At 37.3% G+C, this 26,703-nt stretch overlaps 1 protein-coding gene across 1 annotated transcript in view; it reads left to right on the top strand.

Annotated features, from left to right (window-relative positions):
• shank2b (SH3 and multiple ankyrin repeat domains 2b) overlaps nt 1-26,703 on the top strand; it is a 107,885-nt gene that overhangs the window by 56,231 nt on the left and 24,951 nt on the right. Inside the window, exons 14-16 of the mRNA XM_082160306.1 lie at nt 7,401-7,482; nt 11,946-12,028; nt 13,231-13,355. Coding sequence (XP_082016432.1) covers nt 7,401-7,482; nt 11,946-12,028; nt 13,231-13,355 — 290 coding nt within the window. The remainder of the gene's footprint in view (nt 1-7,400; nt 7,483-11,945; nt 12,029-13,230; nt 13,356-26,703) is intronic.

Genomic DNA, 26,703 nt, shown 5'->3' with positions numbered 1-26,703 from the left:
TCAGCAAAATTACAAATTTAAACTCTTTATGCCTTAAAATAGCTTGAATGCTCATTTAGTATACGTGGTTATATGAATATGCTAATTAGCCCCGCCTCCACTCACTCACACCAGCTCAGAGATCCACTCATTGACGATCACACGTTGATGTGATTGGTTACAAGGTAGTTTGTGACGTCAGAAACACCAGCGATTTCAAACCATGTGTTTGAGACTGTCTTTGGTTCAATGCAGTTTTAAGGAGAAAATACTCAGCAATGGTGTTGACTTATGAATTTGTACATGGTTTGTCTTAAATCATTTTTTTTTTTTAATACATAGACATATAAACAACATTAAAAACTTGATTTTCACCACAGGGGGTCTTTAATAACTACTATTCATTTTGTATATAATCATTTATAAGTGATATATATACAGTGGTGGACGAAGTACACATACCATGTACTTGAGTTAAAGTAAAGATACTCAAGGTAAAATATTACTCAAGTAAAAGTAGAAGTGCTGCCTTTAAACATTCACTTGAGTAAAAGTACAAAAGTATTTGCCTTCAAATGTACTTAAGTATCCAAGTACTATGATTTTTTTATTGCTATAATGTCCTATTATAATTTTTGTCACAAGACTCTTGCTTAACTCAGTCTACGTGAAGACTACGTCACTCTTGGCACATCAATCTATTAATAAAATGACATTAATTAGTCTATATATGAAGAGTTCAGATGCAAAAGCCTCTAAGTGCCATCTGAAATTTTCTTCTAGAATGAACATTTTTATAAAGCTTGTATATTTAAGTTAAGTAATTGCATTAAAATGACAATTAATAGGTAATTTGCATTGCCATTTAAGTGAAATTATTGAACTTAAACATACGAGCTTGATATAAATGATCATTCTAGAAGAAAATTTCAGATGGCACTTAGAGGCTTTTGCATCTGAACTCTTCATATATATATATATATATTTGAATTGAATACATTTTTTTGTGTTTAATTTTGGACGGAAGGGGACTGATCCCATAAGGTATAATACATTTACAGTATTTACTGTACACATTTTTCACAAGCGTCTATGGTCATAATTATAAACATCCTAATGTTATGATACATTCACATAAACCTGCACAATGCCATTGAATATATATATACACACTACATTATGGGAGCAGCCAATTTCCCTACAAAATTAAACACCAAAACGTATTAATGCAGTGTTTCTGCTACTCCTCAGAAAAAAAAATGCTATTATATGCAAGTAATTTTAGTGTCAAGGTAATAAGCAATGTTCATTATGCGTCAGTATTTACCGATAATTGCTGCAATAATAGCTGCTGCTCTCTGCCCCGCTTAAAATGATTGGCAACACAAATTGTTTGGAACTATTGAGAGCTACACGAATCACGTGACCGCGCGGCGGCGAGATCACAGTAGGCTTGTTCGACTTGAAACGGCACACTGCACAGACCAATCGGTGAATGACATTAAAATACCGCAAGAGCGATTAGAGAGTAGACGGCTCTGTATGCTTTTCAATCGCTCTCGCGATTTCGCTCTATACTTTGATGTCATAAACTGATCGGTCTGTGCAGCGCCGATTCAAGTCGAACAAGCCGTGTGTGTCGCAACCTCTTATATACTGTCTATGGTCGCAACTCTCATATTTAACGGCTCTGGTTTGCGGTTAGTAGATACAGCCAAGGCAAGTTCAAAACAAAGCGCACACGTTGTAGGCTACTGTGATTGGTGGCTCGTTTGACCAGTTCAGTTTTTATCCACTCATAAATAAAAAGGAACGACTGATTTTGAAAATGTAGTAGAGTAAAAAGTAAGATATTTGACTTTGAAATGTAGTGGAGTTAAAGTAAAAGTCTTCCCAAATTTAAATACTTCAGTAAAGTACAGATACGCAAAAAAGCTACTTAAGTACAGTAACGAATTACATTTACTTCGTTACTGTCCACCACTGTATATATATACTGCAATTCTATAGAAATTGCTAAATTGAGGCATGACCATTGGACAAGAAATGCTCAGGTTGAGAATAAAAGTTAATAAATATTAACTGCAAAAGTTTTCAATTATTAAAGTGAAGAATTCTGTGTTAAACCAAGAATTAAACCAGTGTCACAAAGACTCCAGTGCCACCATTTTCCAGAACTGTCTGCAACCTAGAGTCTCCAGAAGTACAAGGTGTCTCCCTCTTAATAAGAATCACATTGATGTGGTTTGGAATTAGTAAAATGTGCTAGAAATATGATCAGAAGAATATTGACTTGCATAATAATTATGCATGCACTGTATAACAGTAACAGTAAAAGGCTTTGCATTGCATCGCACTTGAATCCTGTTTTTAATCTACAGTCACACTTTAGTCTAAAAATCTCAATGATAATTCTCTGCTGTGGTCCAGATTGTTGGCTATGACCATGTACAGTAAGACAGCTACTGGCAGCTACATGAAACAAATGGAGAGCTGTTCACGACAGCATGTGGTGAGCAGAATGGAGGTGTGGTGAACGACAGCTGTCATTGGCCAAGAGGCTTTGGCCCATGTGACTGGGGGAGAGAGTCTGGCTGACTCAGCTCTCAGACTGTAAGATCTAAGTTCACCCATTCGTCATATGATGAAACACAACATTTGCCTTGAGGTTGTCCTGCTGTAAGTGCTTCTGCATCTGTATGGCTAACTGTTTTGGTGATCTGAATTGTAAAAAAAATGTTTTCAGACAGGTTTCCTTGCTGCTGTTGTTTGGATAAACAAGTAGTCCCACCCTAAACGCATTCTATTGGTTGAGCCAGTGTTGCTATGCTTAGTTAGTCGGAATTCTCAAATAAACAGAGCAATGTTTCAATGTTTAGGGGAATCTTGGCCTACTTATAGTTGTAACCTGGGTACGAGAAAGTATTTTAACATCGTAAAATGACACAAATCACCATTAAAACATATAAAAACGTATGTTTCAATAATTCTTGCATAGTCGATGAGTAAATTGGTTCAGTGACAATAAGAACGTCTAAAGTCTAGTTTTAAAGTCTGTGTAAAAACATTTATTTTTTTTGTGCTTTTTACCATTTTCAAGAATGCTTTCAATTTAATGCCTCTAATAATGTCATGTGGTGTAACCATCAAGTAAAATTCCATATGATGATTATTTAATAATTATGTAATTATTAAAAGGTTAAAGTTTTAAAATATATTTTACAAACTAAATGCAATTAATTAATAATTCATTCTTAAATATTATGTTTTTGTGAGGTTGTAACATGACATTGTAGAACCTAAACTAACCTCCCAACTTCTCTTATATTTTAATAAACTTATTGACCTTTACAGACAGTCATAAGGGTCTGCAGGGGTCCTCGCTATGATATAATTTACTGTTTTAAAAAATTTTGCCCCTTGTTTCTGCATATTGGTTGCATCACATGACTTTGTTGGTCATACATTAAAAACATGCTCATCATTAAAAGAAAACATTTTCATCTTAGAGGAGGTGTGTTTAAGCTATTGTATGTGTGAATTGCAATTTTTATATATATATATATATATATATATATATATATATATATATATATATATATATATATATTTGAATAAAATAAGAGATGAAAAATGTATGTCACACCATTGACCCAAATACATTTTTCTGTGGCGAAACTGGGTCTTTTGCCTGTATCATTTTATTCCTCATGCTACGGCCAATAATTGAGTTGTTGGACATTTGATCAATTCACACACATTTTAGCAGTGATCTGAAGTGAAAATGCTTGCTATCTTTAGTATAAGTGTCATCTGAGGCGTTTTGAACCTCATCCATGTTTGCTAGTGTTGCAAAAGGAGCAGGATGGCAGTGCGAAAAGGTAAGAAATGCTCCGTTGTGATGGGAGGCGATTGGTATCCTTGAAATCATGGCTACTACAATGCATGCTATGAGTGAAGAGCTCACAAAGAGTTGCAAGGACAGCTGATTTCTTACATCGATTTACGGAACAGTCATTCAGTTCCCATGGCGATGCTCTCTGCTTTATTTTATTCACATCTTTTAAAGAATGTTGCCCAAAACGCTCTTATTTTTAGGCAGAATCCAACATTTAGCTAAAATGCATCACATACCCATCCATACGCTGCTGGATAGCCTTGAAAGTTGACGATCTAGTGCAGTGTTCAAAATCGGACATGGTTAAATCCAGCATCGGCTGGTTAGCAACCGCACAAGTATTCTGCTGAAGTCTCTTGAACCTTTCCGAGCAACACTCATGCACATTCCTGATTGATATATTTCCATGGAAACATGCTCTACACTGTACAAACCCTGTTGCTAAGGAGTGGGCCTTGGTAAGATTTTTTTTCTCTTTTTGTGGCATCTTTTTTTTTCCCTCTCTCATACACTCTCTCTCCCTCTCACGGCACTGAGAACAGAGCTTACATACCATCTTTTCCAATGCCACTGTTCTCTTCTCCATGTGTGTGGTGCTGATGGTCAGCTCTCACCCGAGCACTCGAGGAGACGCGAGAGTTTTTGGAGATGGGAAGTTAGGCATCAGGGCCTGTGGGATCGAGAAAAGTGGTATTCCCCCCTCAGGCAAGGAGAATTGAGTGTTTCTCGGATTGACTCGGGGGTTGAACTAAAGGGGACCAATGGACGAAACTAGCAGATCCAGGAAGAAGGTTCATTTTGGAGGTATGTTGATTTGAGGATGTGGCAAACTCAGGAGGTTTGTGACGAATTACGGATTTGCGCGACTAATAATTGTATGTTTTGCTCTGCGCTGATGTTTGCATTGTGGACAGTTGTGTAGGAATGATAAGTCGTAGTCTGTTGTCAATCAAATTTCAGTTGCAGTTGTTTGTGGTTTTTGCAGCACAAATGAGTTTGTTCTGAAACACTTTTTGTGTTTGCGTTTTAAGGTAATTGTGCATGCCGATGACTTGTAGTGACTCTTTGTGTGCGTTTCAGAGGCACTGAACAGTTATTGTTGCAAACAAATGGCAGTAAAATGACTATCCAAAAGGTAATTTAATGATCTAATTCAGTTCTCAAACATATTTTAGCTTTTGTCAAAGACAACAAATCAGGTAAACTAGTTTTATTCATCGGACTCTGAGTGAGAAACTGTGGTCAAGTTGTAGTTTTAAAACTTTAGAGTGACTGGCAGAATATTATAGTTATTACTTTTTTCCAGTGGTGTGCTCTGACGCTGCTGTGAAAGTTTTGCATCCTTCAAGTCTTACTTGCTTACTATCTTTATGAATTTGATCAAGTAAGCCACACAGCAAGTTATCCCTGGTGATTTGAAATCCGGTGTTGTAGCAGCTGTCATCGCTGCTCGCCCTCACGTCAAATAGACTTTTTTTCCCTCACTCTGTCCACAGAGGAACAACACTCATGTCAAGTACGTGTGGCTCTGTGTGTACATGCCAGAACTCTTTTTGTTGGAAATACGACACAGCTGCTAAAGGAGAAACTGACAGGGTGTTCCATTAAGATGTGAGAAAGAGAACGAAAAAGAGATGGCACTTAACACGGTGGCCATTTTATTCATCCTATTAATTATAGCGTCAGTATCTCTTTGGTATTAAATTCCTCTGCTCAGTTACAGTATATGCATGTAAAATCAGGTATTGCTCAACTGCATAATGCACAACCTGACAAAACACATCTATAAATGGTAATGTCAAGGCTCAGAGTGTGATGATTCACTTGCACACTCAAACGATTCAGTTTTGGTTTATTAATTTCACGGGATGCATCATAGCATGTCCAGTCTGACCTCAATATTATTTGATACGTTTTTATATGTATGGCAAAAATGAAAGCAAAACATTTGAGTGCCAAAAGCTTACTTTTCAGAAATTGCCATGATTCATATTTTAAAGCTGTATTTTAATGCTGTGATTGTTTTTTCTTTGGTAATGAACATATGAATTTTAGCCTCTCTAGATGGACACATTTTGATCGAATGTTTTGATTAACCAAAATATTCCTAAAACCGCATTTTTATATATTTGAAACCACTGACATATGGGGAGGACATCTTACATTAGCAGTCACAGGATAGAGCGGATGTCTCTGAAGAATTGCGCTGAATCTAAACCTCCTTTTGTTTGAACATCAAAACGTTTCAGCTCAACAAAGAATTGAGCGTCTGTAACTTTAACAGCTAACCAGTGAGTAGGTTGGAAGGGGAAAGTGTTGAATCCCACGCAGCCTCCTGACTACTGATATCATCGTGTATCAACAGAACCGCAGAGGACAATACAAATGGTGCAGTTTTCTGAAGCTGCAGCCTGCAGAACAAACTCTTTGAGAATCTCATTAATTGATGAATATGTGTATACGTTTGCTCAGGATCTTTATGATCATCAGTTGTGCCCCCTTTACTTCCTCCCTAGAGACAATCTTTATAAGTGCACTTTTGGGGCCGTGCTTAACGTCAAGGTGATTTGATTGAATTTGGATATTAATCGACTTTTTGTGTTTGATCCATTTGTACGAGTCCTCTGCGGACAGTCGTTTTAATGTCGTACAAACATGATGCCATAATGCCGCGTAGACATTTAATCTCTGCGACATAAAAAAAATTATCTTCATTAGCTTTGTTGGCTCTCATCCTGGTTCCTTTCATAAAACGCAGTCAATATTTGGCCTTCCTGAGCTCTCTCGGAGGACTAGTCTAGTTTGGCTCCATTATGGGCCAAATGGTCCCTGTCTTCCAAAGGGCTTTTTATTGGTTGCAATTAAATTTGTAATGTGGTATAGTTAGTTTAGTACAGATTTTGAATTCACTGTTATAATTTGTGGATTCATTGTGAGCTCATGGCGTGTGATCAAGAAATTAGATTATTTTTTTTTTGCGTCATGCTGGTTTGATTGATTTTCAGTGACAATCTGTATGTCAAGGTGAAACGGTAAGCACCATTTGTCATTTATTTCATTATTTTCTAGAGCACAGTTGGTATCGTCGCGTTGGCTAAACGACTAAATGTTTAAAAAATGGCACCTGGGTCTGTGTGACATATGGCACACAGTAAGGCCAATATGTGACTAGACAGCTTTTTCAGTGCAATTATGTAACCGAACCTTTACACTGAACATTCTCACTTTATCACATCTGCTGTACTCCTCAAAAATGCTGGTGCTTATTTTTATTCTTTTTGCACATTTTATATTCAGTGTGAAAGTAGTGATAATGATGTTGTGAAGTGTTCAAAGTTCGGTGGGTTAGTGCTTAAACACAGTCACACTAGAATTTTGGTGGAAACTTTTTTTTATGTGTGAAAAGTAAAAAAGGAATTTTATGGCTCTTTCTCAGTGGCACAGATTCTGACCACTATGCAACATTAAAATATTATATAATTGGAGTTATCTAAAGTTAATCTCTGTGAATATGTCTTCACAGATGCCCGGGCGGACCGTTCAGAGAGAAGGAAGCTCTTCCGACACTACACTGTGGGATCTTATGACAGTTTTGATGCATCAAGGTATGATCAAACATTTTTCTAATCCATCTGACCAATGTTTAAAGTGTGTCGGGTTCAATATATGACGGTAGTTTTAAATGAGTTCTCTATTGCATTTGTATTTACAGTTCAGACAAGAATACTGATCGATTTTTTATTTTTTTACTCTAACCAATTTTCTGCATATAGAATATTGCAGTGTCAGTATTAGTATGTTTTGCCTCGACAAGTTCAGCTAAGCTGGTGACCGGGGCCTTGAGAGACAAGAAACTGTCTGGAATAAACATTCCAATGTTGTCGTCGTCATCAGGCCCACACGGAATTTGCACTGGCGGAATTCTATAGGAATGTCACTCACAACGTTATACAGATTGTGCTAAACAGATGTTTGTTAATTAGAAATAGTTCACCCAAAAATGAAAATGATCCCATAATTTAATCACACTCAAGCCATCCTAGGAGTATATGACTTTCTTCATTCAGCTGGACACAATCAGAGTTATATTTATTAATATCCTGGCTCTTCCCAGCTTTGTAATGGCATTGAATAGTTTTTTAAGCTCCAAAAAGCGCATCCCTCCATCATAAAAGTAATCCATACGAAGTGAAACGATGGGTTTTTATAAGAAAAATATCCATATTTAAAACTTTACTAAACTATAATCACTGGCTTTCGGCGACAGCCGTACGTGCGTTCACAAGAAAGTTAAGTGGTTTTTCGCGAGAGGTGTCTATTCTCACCTAATCACCTACGCCTACATCATATGTCGGTTCAGAGGTCACACTTCCGCCGGAACTCGACTCTCTCATGTACAGCCGTTGCCGGAGGCCAGTGATTATAGTTTAGTAAAGTTTTAAAAATGGATATTTTTCTTATAAAAACCCATCGCTTTGCTTCAGAAGGCATTTATTAATCCACTGGAGTCGTATGGATTACTTTTACGATGGAGGGATGCACTTTTTTGGGCTTCAAAAACTTAAAACAAAAGCTGGGAAGAGCCAGGATATTATTTAATATATCTCCGGCTGAAAGAGGAAAGTCATATACACCTAGGATGGCTTGAGGGTGAGTAAATTATGGGATAATTTTCATTTTTGGGTGAACTATTCCTTTAAGCAGATTGATAATACTTACCACTAACACATTTTGCAGATTTTCCACCAGAATCACAGAAAATGTGAGGAAAAATCTGCAGGTTCCATCTGGGCCTGGTGATGGCCTAATTTTAATAGTTTGACGATAGATTTACCTAAGCATTTAAAAATTGGCCAGTCTGTTTTCAAAATCCAAAATCCCCAGAAAAGTATCTGTTTTAGAGTAAATAAAATGCAAAAAAAAAAGAAAAGAAAATAATTTATATAAATATATATATATATATATATATATATATACATACATACATACATATTCATTTTTTTCTTTTCTTTTTTTTGCATTTTATTTACTCCAAAACAGATAATTTTCTGGATTATTAATCTACAAAGTATGATCAAAGAATAATAATAGAAAAAGATCATTATAATTATTCATGGCCAGAGATTGCCTATATAATTAATAATTGTTCTTGTCGGAGTATCAAAGGGCAGCACAAGTCATCCATTTACCTGCCCATCCATTACGCTAAAAACATGATTTCCCAAAACTTTGCCACCTTACTATCATTTAACACAAAGCGCCGCACAAGCACATTGTTATTCAGTGGGGAAAAATGGTTTGAAGAGTGTGAAAACTCTTTTAAATGGCCGGTTATGTAAGCAACGCCTGAGCTTGGGGTCATCACTGCGTGATGCAGACACTCTGATGGCATTTAAAAAAAATCAGCCTTTTGACATTATGATGTCAAAATATGTGGCTGTAAATCTGCACATTTAGAAATAAACTGGCTGTCTTTGACAATGCGATTTTAGCTACAAATCATTGGTTTACTGTGGAGTCCAGTAAGGCAATAACATAATGATTTCAAATCACATTTTTATTTTAAACGAAAACATTATTTTAAGCAGTTGAACTCTAATAACCCTGCTATTTAAGTGTAATATTATTTATTTTGCTGTACTATGAACTTTACACATTTGGCACAGGGTGTTAAAAGACAAAAAAAGAGACAGATCCTCTCGCATCCGGCTACCATACTCCTACCCAGCTGACACACCCCTCGCTCGGAGCTGGTTGTCATGGAGACAGAGAATCCATGGCAATGCAGTGCAGGCTACTTCCTGCTGCAGGGAGCTTGAGTGACAGGCGTACAGAAGGACGTAGGTGCTTTTAGGTGAACTTGACACAGATACACGTATGATACCTGTTAAATGTGTCAGTCTTTTCCAGACACGCTGATTTTATTCTCCAGATATTATACATTTGCAATGGATTCCGGTGTAAACTTTTCAGCAGGACAAGACAGAATGGATTTGAGATTTAAATAGCTAATCCACATTGGCGTATAAATATTGGTCCGTGATGGACAGCGGTCTGAATGTGTTGTGTAGGAGTCAACAAAAGGTGTTTGGAATGAAATCACCTCGCAGGTATAAATACAATTATGAGCAAATAATATTTCAAAGCTATTGAGCCTCTTCTAACATATTAATGACCTTGTTGCTCTGTGACATCGCCACAGTGTCCCCTTCAAAGCAGATTATGTTTCCATGACAACCATGCATCATTCCTCAGGAGTCAGCACTCTACCTTTTGAGCTCGGAGCGCTTTCAATATTTCAGCGAGACTTTATCTTATAGTTTTAAGACTGTGAGGCAAGTCGGGCAATCTCTGCGATCAAAGCTTAAGCCCATTTTGTTAATATGCCAGCTAAAGTTTTTATGGGATTATAAACACTTCAAGACCTTTTTGGGTGCATTAATCAAACTAGAGCTGCTGACCGTTAGTGATTATTTTAGGGTCCAATTCATTCTAAGGACACAGTCAAAATGCAAGGTTCCCAGACCACGATCCCATTTCCTGATATGAATAAAGTTCATGTACCTGATGGAAATGAGACTCCAGCTCTTTGTGAGAGACGTCTGTGACGTTGCAGTTTGAGCGATTCTCTACCTATTCAGGCTTGATTTCCAGGACTGGATTTAATACTCCATCTAAAAGATGGCAAGCCCTCTTGTCCTTCAGGGAGAAGAGAGAACATTTGCTTTTCATTGCTGTCATATTCAAACTGCTTATCTATCTCTAGATATCTCTGGCGCCTTCTAACACCTTCAGTAATTGATCTGCTGGTGCAAGGCAGGAGGAAACACTTAGTGTCACACAGATGTTGTGCTGTCATTCAGGACAGCCACCATCATAGTATGCCTACTACAAATCTCTCCAATAACAGACAAATACATACATTTTCAGTCAAAAAATTGAATTAATAAATCATACTGCATTCGAAAGATTTTTGAAAGGATTTATTTGATCAGAATGTTAGATTCTGCGGCTTTGTGTTAAAGGAATAGTTAATCTAAATGCATGAATCAGAATGAATGCATGTTTAATTTTTATACATGTCGTTAGGACCAAATTTTTGATTTTTTTCCAAATTTATACGCCTCTAAAAAGTCTATGAAAAGTCAACAAACACTTTTGGTTACACTTTATTTTAAGTTGACATAGTTACATTGTACTCACTCAAATAAGTACTGAGTAATATTAATTAACTACATCATGTATTTACTATAGAGTTAGGGTTAGGTTTTGGTTTAGTTTCCACACTTTTTGAAACAATTGCATTTTTAATGACTGATTATTTTTTTAAATCTGTTGTGTATGTTGAAATCTGGCATTATCTTCATTTGGTGACAGACTGCTGAGGGCATTCAATGCGATTAGATTCTGATTTCTAAATATTTATTATTCAAAAAGTGCTTAAAGAATTATTAATGAAAGCGTTTTAAACACCAGAAATCAGGATTGTTAAATTCTTCACAATTCCAATCTACAATGGACACATGCAATTATTTTTAGTCGCGCGTTCAGTTAAGGCCAGTGCGCGCGCACACATGCATACATTCTTCGTCACTCTTTCGCGCGCTCTCTCTTTCTCTGTGTCACTGTAAACCGTCTCTCTACCCCCCCCCCCCCCCCCCTCTCTCTCTCTCTCTCTCTCTCTCCCCCCCTCTCTCTCCCTCTCTCTCTCTCTCTCCCTCTCTCTCTCATACCCATTTCTCCAAGATTACCGCTCATGTTTTCCTCTGGTGATTTTCATCCTTCATCTGGCGGTTATGTCTCTAGCTTACGACACGCTATCTCGCCGGCGACCGGGCCCTGCCTTTCTTAACCGGTGTCACAGCTCCTTCTTCGACAGATAAAGCCGGCGGTGAGCTTTTTTCAACGGTTACAACTCTCGTCACATCGCTCTCTTCGTCGCAAAAATGATTAATTCCGCTCAGCCGACGCCTGTCAGGATGAAGCATCACTCCGCGCGCGCGGCGGTTGCGATGATGAGGATGATAGGCTGTAATAACGGTCGTTATGCGCGGAATTTTCTCCACAGCGACTGCGTTATCAACGAAAAGACGGTCGTGCTGCAGAAGAAGGATAACGAGGGATTCGGGTTCGTTTTGAGAGGGGCGAAAGGTAGGAAAAAAGACGGACCCCTCGTCGTCTCCGCCGCCTCATCATAACTGTGTATCACTTCATGCTTTATACCCTCGAGAATCAAACGGTGTTGGTCCTTCATTTCACACTATTTCTTATCCCTCGCTCGTGTTGTCTTTTTTGTACCCCCTCACTTAACGTCATTTCTGTTGATTTCAAAGCGCGTCATCGCGCGCGCACACTTGATTTGATGTGTCTGCGTGGCTTGAGCTGCATGAATTGCATCCATGTCAAGAACTTCTGAATTAATGCATCTCTTGGTGTCAGCGTGTCCATCACTTGACTGCGATGAATTTAAGTGGGCTTGTCAAATCTGTGAAGTGTAAACACAGACCCCCCACCCACTCCCTGCTCCATGTGCTTGGCTTGTGTTGGACTGCATTAGGACTCTCCTGGCACTTTGTCTCCAGGGCTTCCTGACACTCCAGCTGTTTCTTACTGTGGTGAAAGTATTTAATTCACTTGCAAATCCTTCATAAAAATGTATGCAACTCTGACAAACCTTTATCCATCTGGTGCATTTACTACTTGTGCAAGAATTAATTTACACTAAAAGTGTCCCCCCAATCCACCCCAACCCCATCCACACCTGCAATGCTTTTAGTTTCTACACATCTAGTGCACTACAGATCCCTTGAAGTTGCGAGTGGTGCACTGTGGCTTTTTTCTGCATCAGCTCATGCGATGCCCCTCGTTCTGTCAGGCTCCAGACCAGTGCTTCTCCCCACACTGTCAGCCGTGACATCCATGCATGCATTTTCTCTGGTTATATAAACGTCCCAACTCCTGCATTCATTTTTGATTTGGTTGGATGGATGCATTGCAGCTTGCATCATGTATCATCAGACCAGATGCTCTTATTTAGCCACACTCATTATCCATTGGGCTATCAGACACTCATAATGTAAAAATGTTATTTTCGGCTATTCATGGACTATTAATAAATCATTATATGTATGTGTATTTTTATATATATATATATATATGATGAAACATCTAAAATAAATAAATTCAATCCTAGTCCTAACTTTATATATTTATTAGATGTTTTATCTTTATTTAAATGTATTGTAGTCCACTATAAGGTTTAATCTGGGTCCAGTAAACTAGCACAATGTCTTTTGATCTTCACAATGTCTTTCCTTTGGTTCTGTCTCATCTGGCTTGGCCTGGACTTTTAGCGGATACCCCCATCGAGGAGTTTACTCCAACTCCAGCGTTCCCTGCTTTGCAGTATCTGGAGTCTGTGGATGAGGGAGGGGTGGCATGGAAAGCTGGCCTGAGAACTGGCGACTTCCTCATTGAGGTAAGAAAATGATTGAGTTTCCATAAGCTTACAGTTGTTGCTGTTGTTTTTTGGAATGATGCGAAAGCCATTGCTTGCTGAAAGGACGGAAAGGTCCCTGATCAGCTGGAAAGAGTGATGTCCAACCCATGCAGGGGACTTCATCTTGAGCTTGCTGCTGAATCATTCACACGTTAGTGCAAACAGGAGAATGTTTATGCACAGTCTGAGCTTGTGAATATGAGGAAAGGTCATGGTTACATCTTTAATGAGACAGAGGAGCTTAGAGACGCAGGAGATGAGCACTCCTGGAAAAAGCTGTGAACGCATAGAGGTCTGTCCTGTGCAGAAACTCAGTTTCCTGATGTCTCCGGAGCTCTTTGGTCTGGGTTGCATTTAAAAGACTAACCTTTGCATAAGCAATCTTGCTTATCTTTTTTTAATTCCCATTTTAATGAATGAGGCTGTAACCTTGACACTGAATTCATTCGAAAGTTGAAAATGTCAGGCCTGTAATCACCCATCATTACTCTTTTTAGAAGTTGGGCTTTGAATTTGATAGTTGTCTGAGAGTGATCTTGCATTTATTGGATGTTGTGAATTTTTAATGCCTCTGAGGTACTCTGGATTTGTAACCTGCCAAGTCAAAAAAGCAGCTAAGAAGTATCATGATAAGGGCTCAAATTGACCATTTCATTTCTTAACCACCCTGTGGTTATTACTAGATTACATTTTGTTTTGGTTAGTGAAGTGATATTATCTTATTGGTACGGCTCTATAAACTATATATTTTTAAAAACCGACTTGTCGTTGGTGGTCATAAGCAAGCGCTATACCTTAATCAGGTTGGGTTTATTCTCAGAACATGTTCTTGTGATCAGAAATATCTTGATGAAATGCAATAAAATTTCTTGAGGTGTATGCAATCCTTCGAGAGACCGATATTGCACGAATACTTCATAATTTTCTCTATGTGATGTTGAGGGCAGTGAATTTGTTGCAAAAGTGCTGCTTTGATGGTTTAAAAAAAGTTTTTTATGCTCGACAAGGCAAAATACAATAAAAACAGTAATATTGTGAAATATTATTAGTTTCAATTATTTTTTCTATTTTAATATATTTAAAATTTAAATTTATTCCTGTGATGGCAAAGATGCATTTTCTGCAGCCGTTAAGGCCTATTCACTCCAAGGACGGTGGCTATAACAATAAAGATATAGTTCTAAAAATAAAAGAATAACAGAATAGCGTGAAAGGAATATAAAAGAATTGGAGAGTCCGGTGCACAATTATAATCATAACGGCACAGAGAAATAATATCGTAGGAATTAGGTGATTTTAACAAGTGATTTTTAAATCGTTCAAGCGCAATTCGCAGCGGAAGAGGACTCATTTTGGTATATGTGTGCACTGTCTGAGAGGCTTTTTCTGAGCGATGTTAGAGACGCGTGACATGAAGCTGCTAATCATACAGTGCATGAGTTTTGGGCATTAATTCTGAGTTGTTTTTGCCACCTAATTGGGCTTAAACGGTCAAATACACACTCGTATGTGTCAAAATGCCTGCCTTTGCGAGTATCCTTGTAAACACAATTGTTTGTCTTAAGTGTAAACAGTTGAGAAAAAAGCACATGTGTATCATTAGGCTATAGATCAGTGCATTCAGTCTTAAAGTGACAGCAGCCTAATAAACCTGCTGCTGTCTGTGTCATTTCATTTTAATCAGTCAATCTCATTGCTCTTGACCGAATCGGATTTGTAACTTTAATAAATATAAATGTATATTTAATTTACACATTGAAGACAATGCAGTATTTTTTGTACATTTGATTACTCTATACAATTTATGTAGTATTTCTATTTAGGCCTATCTAGTGCTTGAAGTTTTTTGTTCTATTGTAGTTCTTCGCCCTATTGCTTGTAATTAGTTTCTTTGTTCATATTTTACTAATTTATCTGAGACTGTTTGCTTGTCTTCAGTGAGCTTGACAGTTTTTATTAACTTGTGGTAGTTAGGCTAGTATTCGTTTTTTTGTAATTTATTTCAATGGTATCAGAGATTTTGATATAAAAACTTTATTTAAAGCAAAAATAACTATTTCTTGGTATATATCGTTATCGTGAAATAACATTACTCATATGGTGATATCAAATTTGGGTCATATCGCCCACCCCTAGCTGGAATCACTTTCAGAATGATTTTTGTCTTGCTTTTGATTGATAAAAACATTGACAGCCAATCAGAATCCATCCTGCTTTAAAGAGCTCAAGAATTTAAAGCAGCAGACGACAGAACTGCATCTCACGCCTAGAATAAACAGAATGATATAGTCATGTTTATAGTTATCTTTTTTGGCATGAATAGGCCAATATTCCAGTCTTCGGTGTCACATGGTCCTTCATAAATCATTCTAATTTAATGATTTGCTGTTGAAGAAACATTTCTTTTATTATCAATGTTGAAAACAGTAGTGCTGCTTAATACTTTTTGTGGAAAGTAAACCATGCTAAATTTTTTTCAGTGTTCTTTGATTAATAGAACAACATTATTTGTAACATTATAAATGTATTTACTGTCAGCTTTGATCTATTTAATGCATCCTTGCTGAATAAAAGTGTATATGGGTGACTAGTCGACCATCCAGTCCATCCCATTATAAATATGTAACGATGATAGAAGTTTATCTGCAAAACACCTGTCTTGCCTCCTCCGTTCTGGCTGAACTGACACTTCAGCAAAGACTGACCACGAGACATGAAAAGCATTGGGAATATCGTCCTCTTTTCTACATCAGCAAAATAAGTTCATTTGCATGCAAAATTCAAGAGAACACTCACTTTGTGTTTAAGCACAGAGAGCAGATCTAAGATCTCAGCACCGCATGGAAGGGCCGAGAACGGAAGAATATGATTGGCTCTCATGAGCGGCAAAGATTTCATGAATTATTAGCTCCTTACGGTAATCCAAGTCTTAAAGTATCTAAGCCAGAATGTTTCTATGATAGAGCAATGGGAGCTGCATTTTAATGATGTCATTTTGCAGGAAGTTTAACGTGCGTTATCACTACGTTGAACTAATGACAGTTTCCGTAACCACAAAATTCTGTATCCAATGGGTAGTTGACGCACTGCAGTGACACGCTATAAACATATAGTAGTCTTATACATTTTTTTAGCTAAATTCTTGATTTAAAAATTGAGAAGTTTCACTCAACTACTATGTTGTGTATAAAATATACAACTTAAGTGTATATAAATGCAATATTGCATTAACCACTTTTAGAGGTGACTTTCAGATCAAAATCCTTGGACACAATGTATTTGTGTATGTAAAAATACTCAAAGGTTAGAATAACATTTCGAGAGCAAGTGTTTGTTTATATACATTCATTCATCGTCTCCCCCCCCCCCCCCCCCCCCCCCCTTAAAAACAGCGGAAACAATAAACACGTTTTAATCGTCCAGTCGATGATATTGACCGTCAGTCCCTCAGGAGCCAAGCAAGCTTCACTGCCCACATCAGGTTTGGACGCTGCCGTTTTGCTCTCTCACACTTTGGTGTACGGATGTGTCAGGGCCCAGGGATAATCAAGCCTTATAGAGTAAGCAAGGCAAAGCTCTTCCAAAGAAATCAACCTCGTTTTACTTCACGATTATGACGAAAGCTTTCAGTCGATCAAATATATTTAAAAACATATATGTTTCACCTTCTGTGAACTGCACAGGTTTTACAGCACAGGTTTAATAGCAAATACTCCTACATTTCCCCAAGCTTCTGAGAGTCAATGAATTAATCTTATTTCCTAAAAGAAACTCTGTAAGAAACTAAAGCTTATGAAGAGCGCTAGTGATCAACCAGGAAGCTACAAAATAGAATGATGGATTTACTGAAAATACATCTACACCCACTTGCCCTTGGTGTGTGGGCACGAGTATCTCTCTCTCTTTACTCTCATCTGATCGCATTTGTGCATCTTACCCCTCTTCTTTTTTCTGTATATAAGATCTAATACTGTATCCCAGGGCATGAGTTATCAATTCCATAAAATAATCAATGTTTACTGACCCCATAATGCATTTGCAGGGCTCACCAAGTGATATAAAAAAAGGAGTGCAAGCTACTGGAATATCATGGATATGGCGTGTAATGGCATGTTTTTAATAATTATATCAGCTCACACAGGCTATTTCATGGATGTAGGATGTTTGTTGATACGATTTGCACATGCATTGCATTTACATAACGCCTAATCTGACACAAAATGTGTCTCCTGCTTTAAAACTATTTTAGTGGTTTAAACAAGCAGCAGCACTGAAGTATTTCTGGTCCTTGTGAATATTTCGCACTGTCATGCTGACGGGGTAAAAAAAAAATGTCATGAAAATATGTAATTGTGGTTATGTAGCTCAAAAAATTGCTAGTGTTGAATGTGATGGCCGGTTGATGTGTTTGTTGATGGTTGGACATCTCTCCTCGGCAGTAATGCTCTCTCTCCAGAATGTTCTGTGTGCACAGAGAGAACCAGCAGGGAGGAAGTCTGTGGACTGTAGGAGATGCCTGCAAGCGTCCTCATGGCCTGATAACCGTACAACCTGTCACCAAAACCTGCTCCTCACCAAGTATAGCGCAGTACATAGTGTTTGCTCTGTGACACTAAATGAAAAGTTAGCTGCCGCAACGTTGCACGATTCCCATTTTCAAGCGACATGTTATGTTTTACATCTTGGAATAGATCTTCCTATTTTTAATATTTCCAAAAATAACGGAATCCAGTGATGTTACTGACCTTCCTCATGCGTGTATGTGATGGTCCTGGTCTCATGTTGTAACACAGAGCAACGGTCGCCTAGCAACGACACCAGCATTGTGTCTGAGCACAGTGATGAAAGCGAGGTTTGAGGGTTTTTTTTTCTTCGTCGTTGGAGTGCAGCACTGGGCCGCATGTAAACATTTCTTTTCCTGTTTGTATTGATACAAAAATGCACCTCCATGATGGATTCCAATACCTGAGTGCTTGGATTTCAGCGGCGAATGACTCTACATGCTAGAAATTCGCTCTCATGGTTGTTTAGGCATGCATTTAACTGCAATATGCTATATGACGGTTTCCTCCTGAGAGGCTGGCTTTCGTCATTCCGTCTCTTCAAGCCTGTTTTAGGAATTCTTAAGCTGTGAGATGATTTTTTGACATGTTGATGCTCACAGGACTGATTTCTGAAGACAATGCAACTGTCCCTTAAACAATGTGTCAGTTTCTTTCAATTATGGTATGGAATAGTAAAATCATGATACTTTTTTTCTTTTGAACTATTTCATCAAAAAAATCCTTTCTAAAATGTATCACGGTTTCCACACAAATATTAAGCAGCACATCTGTTTTCAAAATAGATAATAAAAGAAATGTTACTTGAGCAGCAAAGCAGCATATTAGATTGATTTCTGAAGGGTCATGTGACACTGAAGTAATACACTGGAATAATGATGCTGAAAATTCAGCTTTGATCACAGGAATAAATTATATTTTAAAATATATTAAAATAGAATATATTTAAATTGTAATATTTCATTCACAGTATTACTGTATTTTTGATTAAGAAACATCTTTCAAAATCACAAAAATCTTAACAAGCAAAAACTTTTGAACGTGCTAGTGTATGCAAGTAGATGACTACTTTAGGAAGTTGGAATGCCCTCCCCAGTAGTAAATCACAAAAGAAAATGCACACAAACGTGTCCCTGCTTGATATACAACCACTGATAAACATAATCGGTTTTGATGAGGAAAAAAAAACTATACTTTTTAGTACGGAATAGAATCCAGAACCTCTGACACTATATATATCTGACATTATAGTACAGTAGAACAGTCGGATCTATGTATTTATTTCACGTGAAAATTCTCCGCACTAACAACATATATTAGATCTCATTAAACAACAAATTAAACACAATGTTCTATTTAAATCGATTTCTGGACATCGTAATGTTATTGTACATACAATTTTGATTTATGATTTAGCATTGTATTAGCATCTCTTATCAATTCGAGCCGCTGGCTCAAACTGCGGTCTTAACTCCCGATGCTGACGATTAGGGCTGTAATCAACCAAAGAAAATCTTGGTAGACTGAATTTTCGACAAAAAATTACGTTAGGGAAAAAAAAACGTTAAATTAATTATCTGCGCACTGTGCGCAGTATTGGTCGCCTTGTTGTCCGCCTAAATTAATTATAAATAAACATAAAAAACTTGTAGGCTTTTTGCAGTATATTAAATAGTTTTTGACCTAATTATTTTGCACTGAAATGAGTCTGACACACGAGTCTGTCGGTTCCAACAGCGTTGCATCACGTTTACCTGCGCAATATCATAGCCTATGATTTCCGAAAATAGTACTATGTTGTCAACTAGTGATATCATCACAAGAACTTTTGAGGAATATGCAACATAATTTAGACAATTGTTTTTGTCATATGTATTATAATAACTGACAGACACTATCATTTCAGCCGCTCTGTGCAGCCGCTCTGTGGAGCTCAGCTTCACGGCTGAGACACGAATAGACTTAACTTTTAAAAAAAATGCTGTCACACTGCCGATGTCTTTGTTGACATGGTAGAAGAGGACTGACTGACTGACTATGAATTAAACGCTCTCACAATTAAATAAATAATATTCAGCAAACCTTCTAGTAGCCTACTTTCTTCAATCTGTCTCTCTTCTCCAGTGGGTTGGGCTAATCCAAAAGAAGTGAAAACAAGGGGGGTGTTCTGAAGTCAGACTGTTACCTGTGAAAAAGGGGTGCTCTGAAAACACCCCCATTAGCAATTAGTGCTTTCCACCTGATGAAATGAACGCGGCAAAACTGATGAAATGAACGCGGCAAAAAATCGACCAATCAGAATTTTGGTCGAGCCAGAACGTATCGACCAAATAATCGACTAATCGACTGGGAGATTACAGCCCTACTGACGATGCTAGCGAAGGGTGTGGTGAGCTCGTGCCAGGGGCGTGGGTAGTGAGCCGTTGGCAGAGCCTGCTTACATCACGCGGGGAAACAACTTCAAATAGGAAAATTCAACTGCAGTAACCACCGTGCAACTCGAAGACGGCAGCACTCAGAAGTTTTTACACCATATATTGTAGAATTAAAACACTTTATACCCAAATGTCAAAACATTTACTCGAATCAATGAACAGCACTAATAAAGCCCCAGTCTTACAGATCATTAACTAAAAAAAGTTGTTTTAGGGTTTAGTTACCCTTTAAACAAGTTGTTTTTGAAAGGAGTAAGCTAATCTTATCTTTTGTTTTCCTCGCAGTGCGTCGGTTTTGGGGTGATGCACTATAAAATGATTGTGGGGGAAATTCATTTTAATATTAATTTAATAATAAAAGTAGTAGGCTAGTAATAATTTAACACATTAATTGGAAATGCCAAATCCTCTTGATAAGGCCGATAGCTGAGCCCTGTGTGCCCGTCCACTACGCCACTGGTCCTGGTGTGTGTCATGCTTCATCTTAAACCTTTTTAAACAACATATTTCTAACTCTTATATAGTTATTATAAATGCAGCTGTTCCAATCTCATATTAATTGATATATTACATGCATGGACTACTTTTAACATTCATTTGTTGTTTATTAATAGTGCAAATAAACTAGCAAATAAGGCTAAGTATGCCTTTATAGTCAAATTTATACATTCATATAAACCTTATATCGTGACATTATTAAAAAATAAGTTAATGGATCCACCCAAGTACAATTTGTACGATTTGATTCAAGAAATACTGTGGTATGGTGTCCACAAAATATGGTATTTGTATGGTAAAACAGGCTTGCACTATGGATATTACAATGCGTAAATGCATCAGGCATCCATCTACTTCCTGTTTGGATAAATAATAATAATAATTGCAGGCAGTCGTAGCAATAAGAAAATTGACAAACCAAATTGTGACAAATGTTTAATTATTGTCAGAACAAATACTTTCTAGCCCTGAAAATATTTGACAAACTTGTATTTAGAAATGTCATGATAGTTGTAAAGTTCCATTTAACTCTCTCTGTTTGTGTCAGGACATAGCTGGCATCCTGAAATGCTGTTTACAGCATTTTTATACTTTTTTTTATTATTCCAAGTGCTGTTTAGGCAGCCTCTTTATCTTTAATGGAAATTCTATAAACTCTCAGTGAGTCTTTCACACTATCTTGTGTTTAATCTCCTCAATAGAGGACTTGACCACAGAGGTCTTATCATGTAACCTTTCTTTAAGTGCAGGCCAGGCCAAGCCGATAGCTGTGCTGCTATCGTAGAGCAATGCAGACAGGAAAATGGATGAGGCTTTAGTGCGTGTGTGTTTGAGTGTGAAGAGTACAGATCCCCTGTACTCTTCGTAATTATCCCCACTCAAGACAAAAGAGCGCCCTCCTTTCTGGAAAGTACCAAGAAGAGGGAGATTTCATTTGACGGGATAGAGTTTTATCTGGGCTGGATGATAGCCCTCTGACAATCTTCTGTAAATCTCTAAATCAGGCCAGAGGAGCAGAGATTGCAAGCTCTCTAGTTCGTATTAGAGAGTGTGATGTTGGCGTTGGGTCATGTTTAGTAATGATAGTGGATTTGACGTGGGGATTAAGAGATCGGAGCCGTGTGGATTTGTAGAGTTGTATGATGTTTTATTACATTTTTTTGATTTTTAATTATCATCAGCATTGGACTGGTTGGGCTGATTTTGGGAGCACATAATGTCAGGGCTTATTTTTTTTCCAATCCGAACAGTAGGCCTATATTTTTTACATTTATTTTATGTTTATGCCATCTTACAAAAGTATTAAATGGTTATGCATATTTTTCAACTGAACATATCTAATGCCTGATTTTGAATGAAGCATGTACAATTTGGAGATAATTATTTTATAATAGTTAAAATAGAAAAATAGTTCCAACAGATTTTGCTGTGGTACCGAAATTGGTACAGAGAACCGTAAAATTTTAATGGTATCGGTACCGACTACTGAAATTTTGGTATTGTGACATCCCTACTATCCAGTGTTATTTTACATTTTATTACTTTATTCAATATCTCTACCTGAAAACTACTGTTACTTGTATTTAATTATGTTTTAAATTTATATTAGTTATGCTAGTAGTTTTATTGAAATTGGAATAGAGAATTGTGAATTTTCACTGGTATCTAAAAGTTTGGTGTCATAACTGGCTGTTTTTGCAAAAACAGTTTAATGACTGGTAAAAAAATCGTCACCGGCCATTAGGGGTGTGAACCTACACTGGTCTCACGGTTCAGTTCGATTACGATTATCATGTCATCGATTCAGTTCAATTCGATATCACGATGCACTGCATCCTCAATTTTCAATTTTACTTCAAAAGTGATGTGTGCGCTCGTGTGTGTGCGTGTGCTCGCCTGTTCGGGAAGTCGCAGTGACAGAAACAGTTACATTCCGGTTTAAGTTTCAAGGGAGTAAAGCTTGTTTATGCCATTAAGCAAAGGAAAATCTGTCATAAATTTTGTTTTAAAGAAATGTTCATTTAAAAGCAGCGCTCATTAATCAGTGTATTATGTTACCATTAAAGATGCGCGCATCAACCGTCGCCGAGTCCGCTGTTGAAGGTGACGATCATCCATTTATAATCACGCGTAACAACACAGAATAATTGTAATTTGACCATCGGGTGCGGATACTTAAATCAGAGAAAATTATTGGGGCGGATGGATGATTTGTTTTTGGCTGCGGATTCGGGTGATGTTGGAGCTCATCTCTACCTGAAAACTACTGTTACTTGTATTTAATTATGTTTTAAATTTATATAAGTTATGCTAGTAGTTTTATTGAACTCTAAAGCAGTCAGACTCTGCCAGGCGTTAACAGCTCGGGGTGAAAACGGCTAACGTGGTTTATCAAGTTAGTGGTATTACCTCCTGCATATTCTATTTGTGCGTGACAAGAGCGCACACAGCGCGTGTCTTCTGCAGGTAGGGCTGGGACAACGCGTCGAGGTCATCGATGACGTCGACGCAAAAAATACGTTGACGCAAAATATGCGCATCGATTCGTCGACCTGTTTTTATTTCTCCAAAAAACGTTTGCAAAACGTTTACCTTATGTGCGCTGAATATACGCGATGGCCGGATCAACATTCTGTCCAACGTTATATAACCAATCCAGGGGTTTTTCTGCATTGATCTTTTTTTTGGCGGCTGTCAAATCCTTATTTGATCGGTGAGTGATGTAGAATAGAATGACTGCTGGGGCGCGTACGAGAGAGAGCCCCGGCCGCGCGCGCGCACTCACAGTCTTCAAACAACACGAGTATGGCAAGCCAAGAGGCTCAGAAATACGCCATAGATTAATCGCGTTTAAAGCCAAACGCCGTCAAATACGGCGTTTTAAACCGTATTGGACGCCGTAAAATACGCCGTTGTAATTACAAACGCCGTAAAAGACGCGCGAAATACGTCAATGACGCCGTATTTGACGGCGTTTTAGTGTGCATGGAAAGCGCCGCTTTTTACGCCGTTCATCTCGCCATATGACGCCGTAAAAAACGCCGTTTTGGTTGCACAGAGCGCGCGCTATTTTACGGCGTTTTGCTTATAGTATAATGAGACACGCCCGCTGATTTCCACAGCCAGTAAGTTTGAACTGTTCTCTCCCAATCAATGATGAACTGAGTCAGACCAGACGAATTCAGCACGGATCATTTAATCCAATTCTTATGCTCATATATGAGGAGTTATTAAATAAGGAAAAGAATCCAGGTCGTATTGGCTTAACTCGGCACATTTCCATCTAAGTGCTGAATAACACAAAATATTATAACCCATAGAATGCCCTATGAATTTGTGTTTTAAATAGGCCTATTTGAAAAAAATAAGACGAATGTATTTTTTGCTATTTCTAAAAAATGTGGCAGGTTTGTTGGTATGTCTATAAGCTATCTCCTTCCAGAATTAAATAGTATTCCGATTTTTGTAGGCTAATTAAATTCGTGTTTTATTCATATTACATTGATTATATATTCATTAAATAGCATTATTACATTTCGTTATATCCAATATATTTTTGTAAAATGAAGATTCAAATATTTTGCCCTTTCCATCGTCCAGTTCATAGTGAAATAAACGACTTGGGGGAAAAAGTCAACCGTTTGTGGGTATAGAAGTTCAGTGAGTAAAGCCGTTTTTAAAATACGAATTTTGAAATAATTTCCGTCATTTTAAAAGATAAAACATAAGGTGCAAGGGGAGCAAACTCAGCAAATGACAATAAATAAATAAATAAAAATAACATAGCCCAGTTATTTCTTTCCCACATTTGAGTCATTATTCTGAAAAGAAATGTAAATTATGCTTGCAACAATAGCTGTAGGTTAATTGGCCTGGATGAGTGTGATTGGCCTAATATTGTGTCCCAGACCGGCATTAAATAATTCGTGAATATTTGTAAAAATTCGTGGCTTGAAAGAGTTGGAAAATGTACAGTTCTGTTGATGTTTTGCCCAGGCAGGGTTAGTAAAGTAAAACTAAAACTATAAAAAAACATTTAAATGCTAATCGAAATAAACCTGAAATAAAGGAAAATATAACTATTAGTTGAAAAACTTAAACTAAACGGAAATGAGAATTATAATTTTTTTATCAACAAACTGGACTCATTTCGGGCGTATCCGGCGATTCAAAACGGGGGTTAAAAAAAAAAAAAAAAAAAAAAAAAAAAATTACACTGCCTACTGCAGGGGCGGCGCCAGAGAATTTTTAACGCATGTGCTGAGAGGGGGTGTTAGATCATTGACAGGGGGAGCAGCGCAAAACTTGGCCACTAAATATTTTATATTCAATTATTTTAATGATCACAATTAAAGTTGTATTAAATTGAACAAGCGCAACATTCAGCATTCAGCACAATCAAATATTCAAAAAGATGTAGGCTATTATTAATAATAATGTTATATCAACATAATATCTCGTTATTTCGACATAATATGTGTGCGTGCAACAAGCAAGATGTGCATTTGTAAATCCGGTGACGTGTGCATTGATTTTTATTAATAAACTAGTGTTTCTGACTGTCTGCTGCAAACATGAAGTTGACGATCGCCATAACGCACCTAGAGAGAAATGCACATAACGGATTACATAATCAGAGAGTAGGCCTAGCCTTTTTTTTATTATTATTATTTAGTTTAAAGACATTTCAAGCTTTGTGTATTTGATGTATTTCTGAGGCATACACTGAGTTTCGTTAAGTGTTAGGATGAGATGCGCTCCAGTTAACGTGCAATGCAAGAGACCGCGCGGGCGCCTCCATGATTATATTGTCCGCAATTGGTTGATGAAAAATTTATTAAAATTAAGATACAATTTATACAAAACGAAATTCACTTTAAAGAAAGGTTTTCTACAAAACAAAACTTAATGAATTGGTCAAAATCATGTCTGAACCTCTCCATGTCTCATATTGCGCATCCTATCTTACTCGTGCTGTTCACTTTTCATAAATCAACATAAATGGAAAAAATAACATATATTTATATATAATATTTTAACAAATATGAAACTAAATGCGCTTATTTAATGGCTACAACAGTACAGTAGGCCTACAGACTCTCTATTTGTACAAATTGCTGCACATTCATTTAATACTGAATTTTGCACACACAAGTTGAAAGGCATTTGTTCAAATCAAGTTCACGGATAATTGTGCGTGCATTTATTAATCATTATGATACTTAAATCATAACAATGTGGGCTATGCTATGTACAAAAAAAATAAAATAAATCAGATGAGCCCAGAACGCAATTACACGTTAAGTATTTTCCCCCCATAGAAAACCATTATAAGAACGCTTAATGTGGCTTATTGCAGATTAGAATGTCCCCTTATTATGTCGAAATAACGAGATATTATGTCGATACTACTGCTGTGTCCACCATGGTCTCCACATTCTTGATCAGCGGAAACGATTTTTGCTTGTTTGGGATCTGACTGGCCAGCGTATTTGAAAAAGTTAAGCAAACTTTGCTGTCTTTTTGACATTTTTCCCCTGAGTGAAACGATCGAGGCTAACAGCAATCTCAACTAGCACAACAAGCGGGCAAGTCATGTGTCACCCATGTTCACATGTTCCGGCTCAAATTAAGCCCTGTGTGACACCCTTTTAAAATGTGAAAATCCTATTCATTTTGCTTTATTGATTTGAATGTTCTTTAATATTTTCTTTAATTTCAGTTTATTATTTATCTTGGATTATTTTAATACATAAAATTAATAATTCCTTGGGAGCATACGAATTGGATTACCACAAATGATCCGTGCTGAATTCGTCTGGTCTGACTCAG

This window comes from Leuciscus leuciscus, assembly GCF_965113295.1.
Source record: "Leuciscus leuciscus genome assembly, chromosome: 25".
Classification (NCBI taxonomy): domain Eukaryota; kingdom Metazoa; phylum Chordata; class Actinopteri; order Cypriniformes; family Leuciscidae; genus Leuciscus; species Leuciscus leuciscus.
This window is presented reverse-complemented; position numbering and strand designations above follow the sequence as displayed.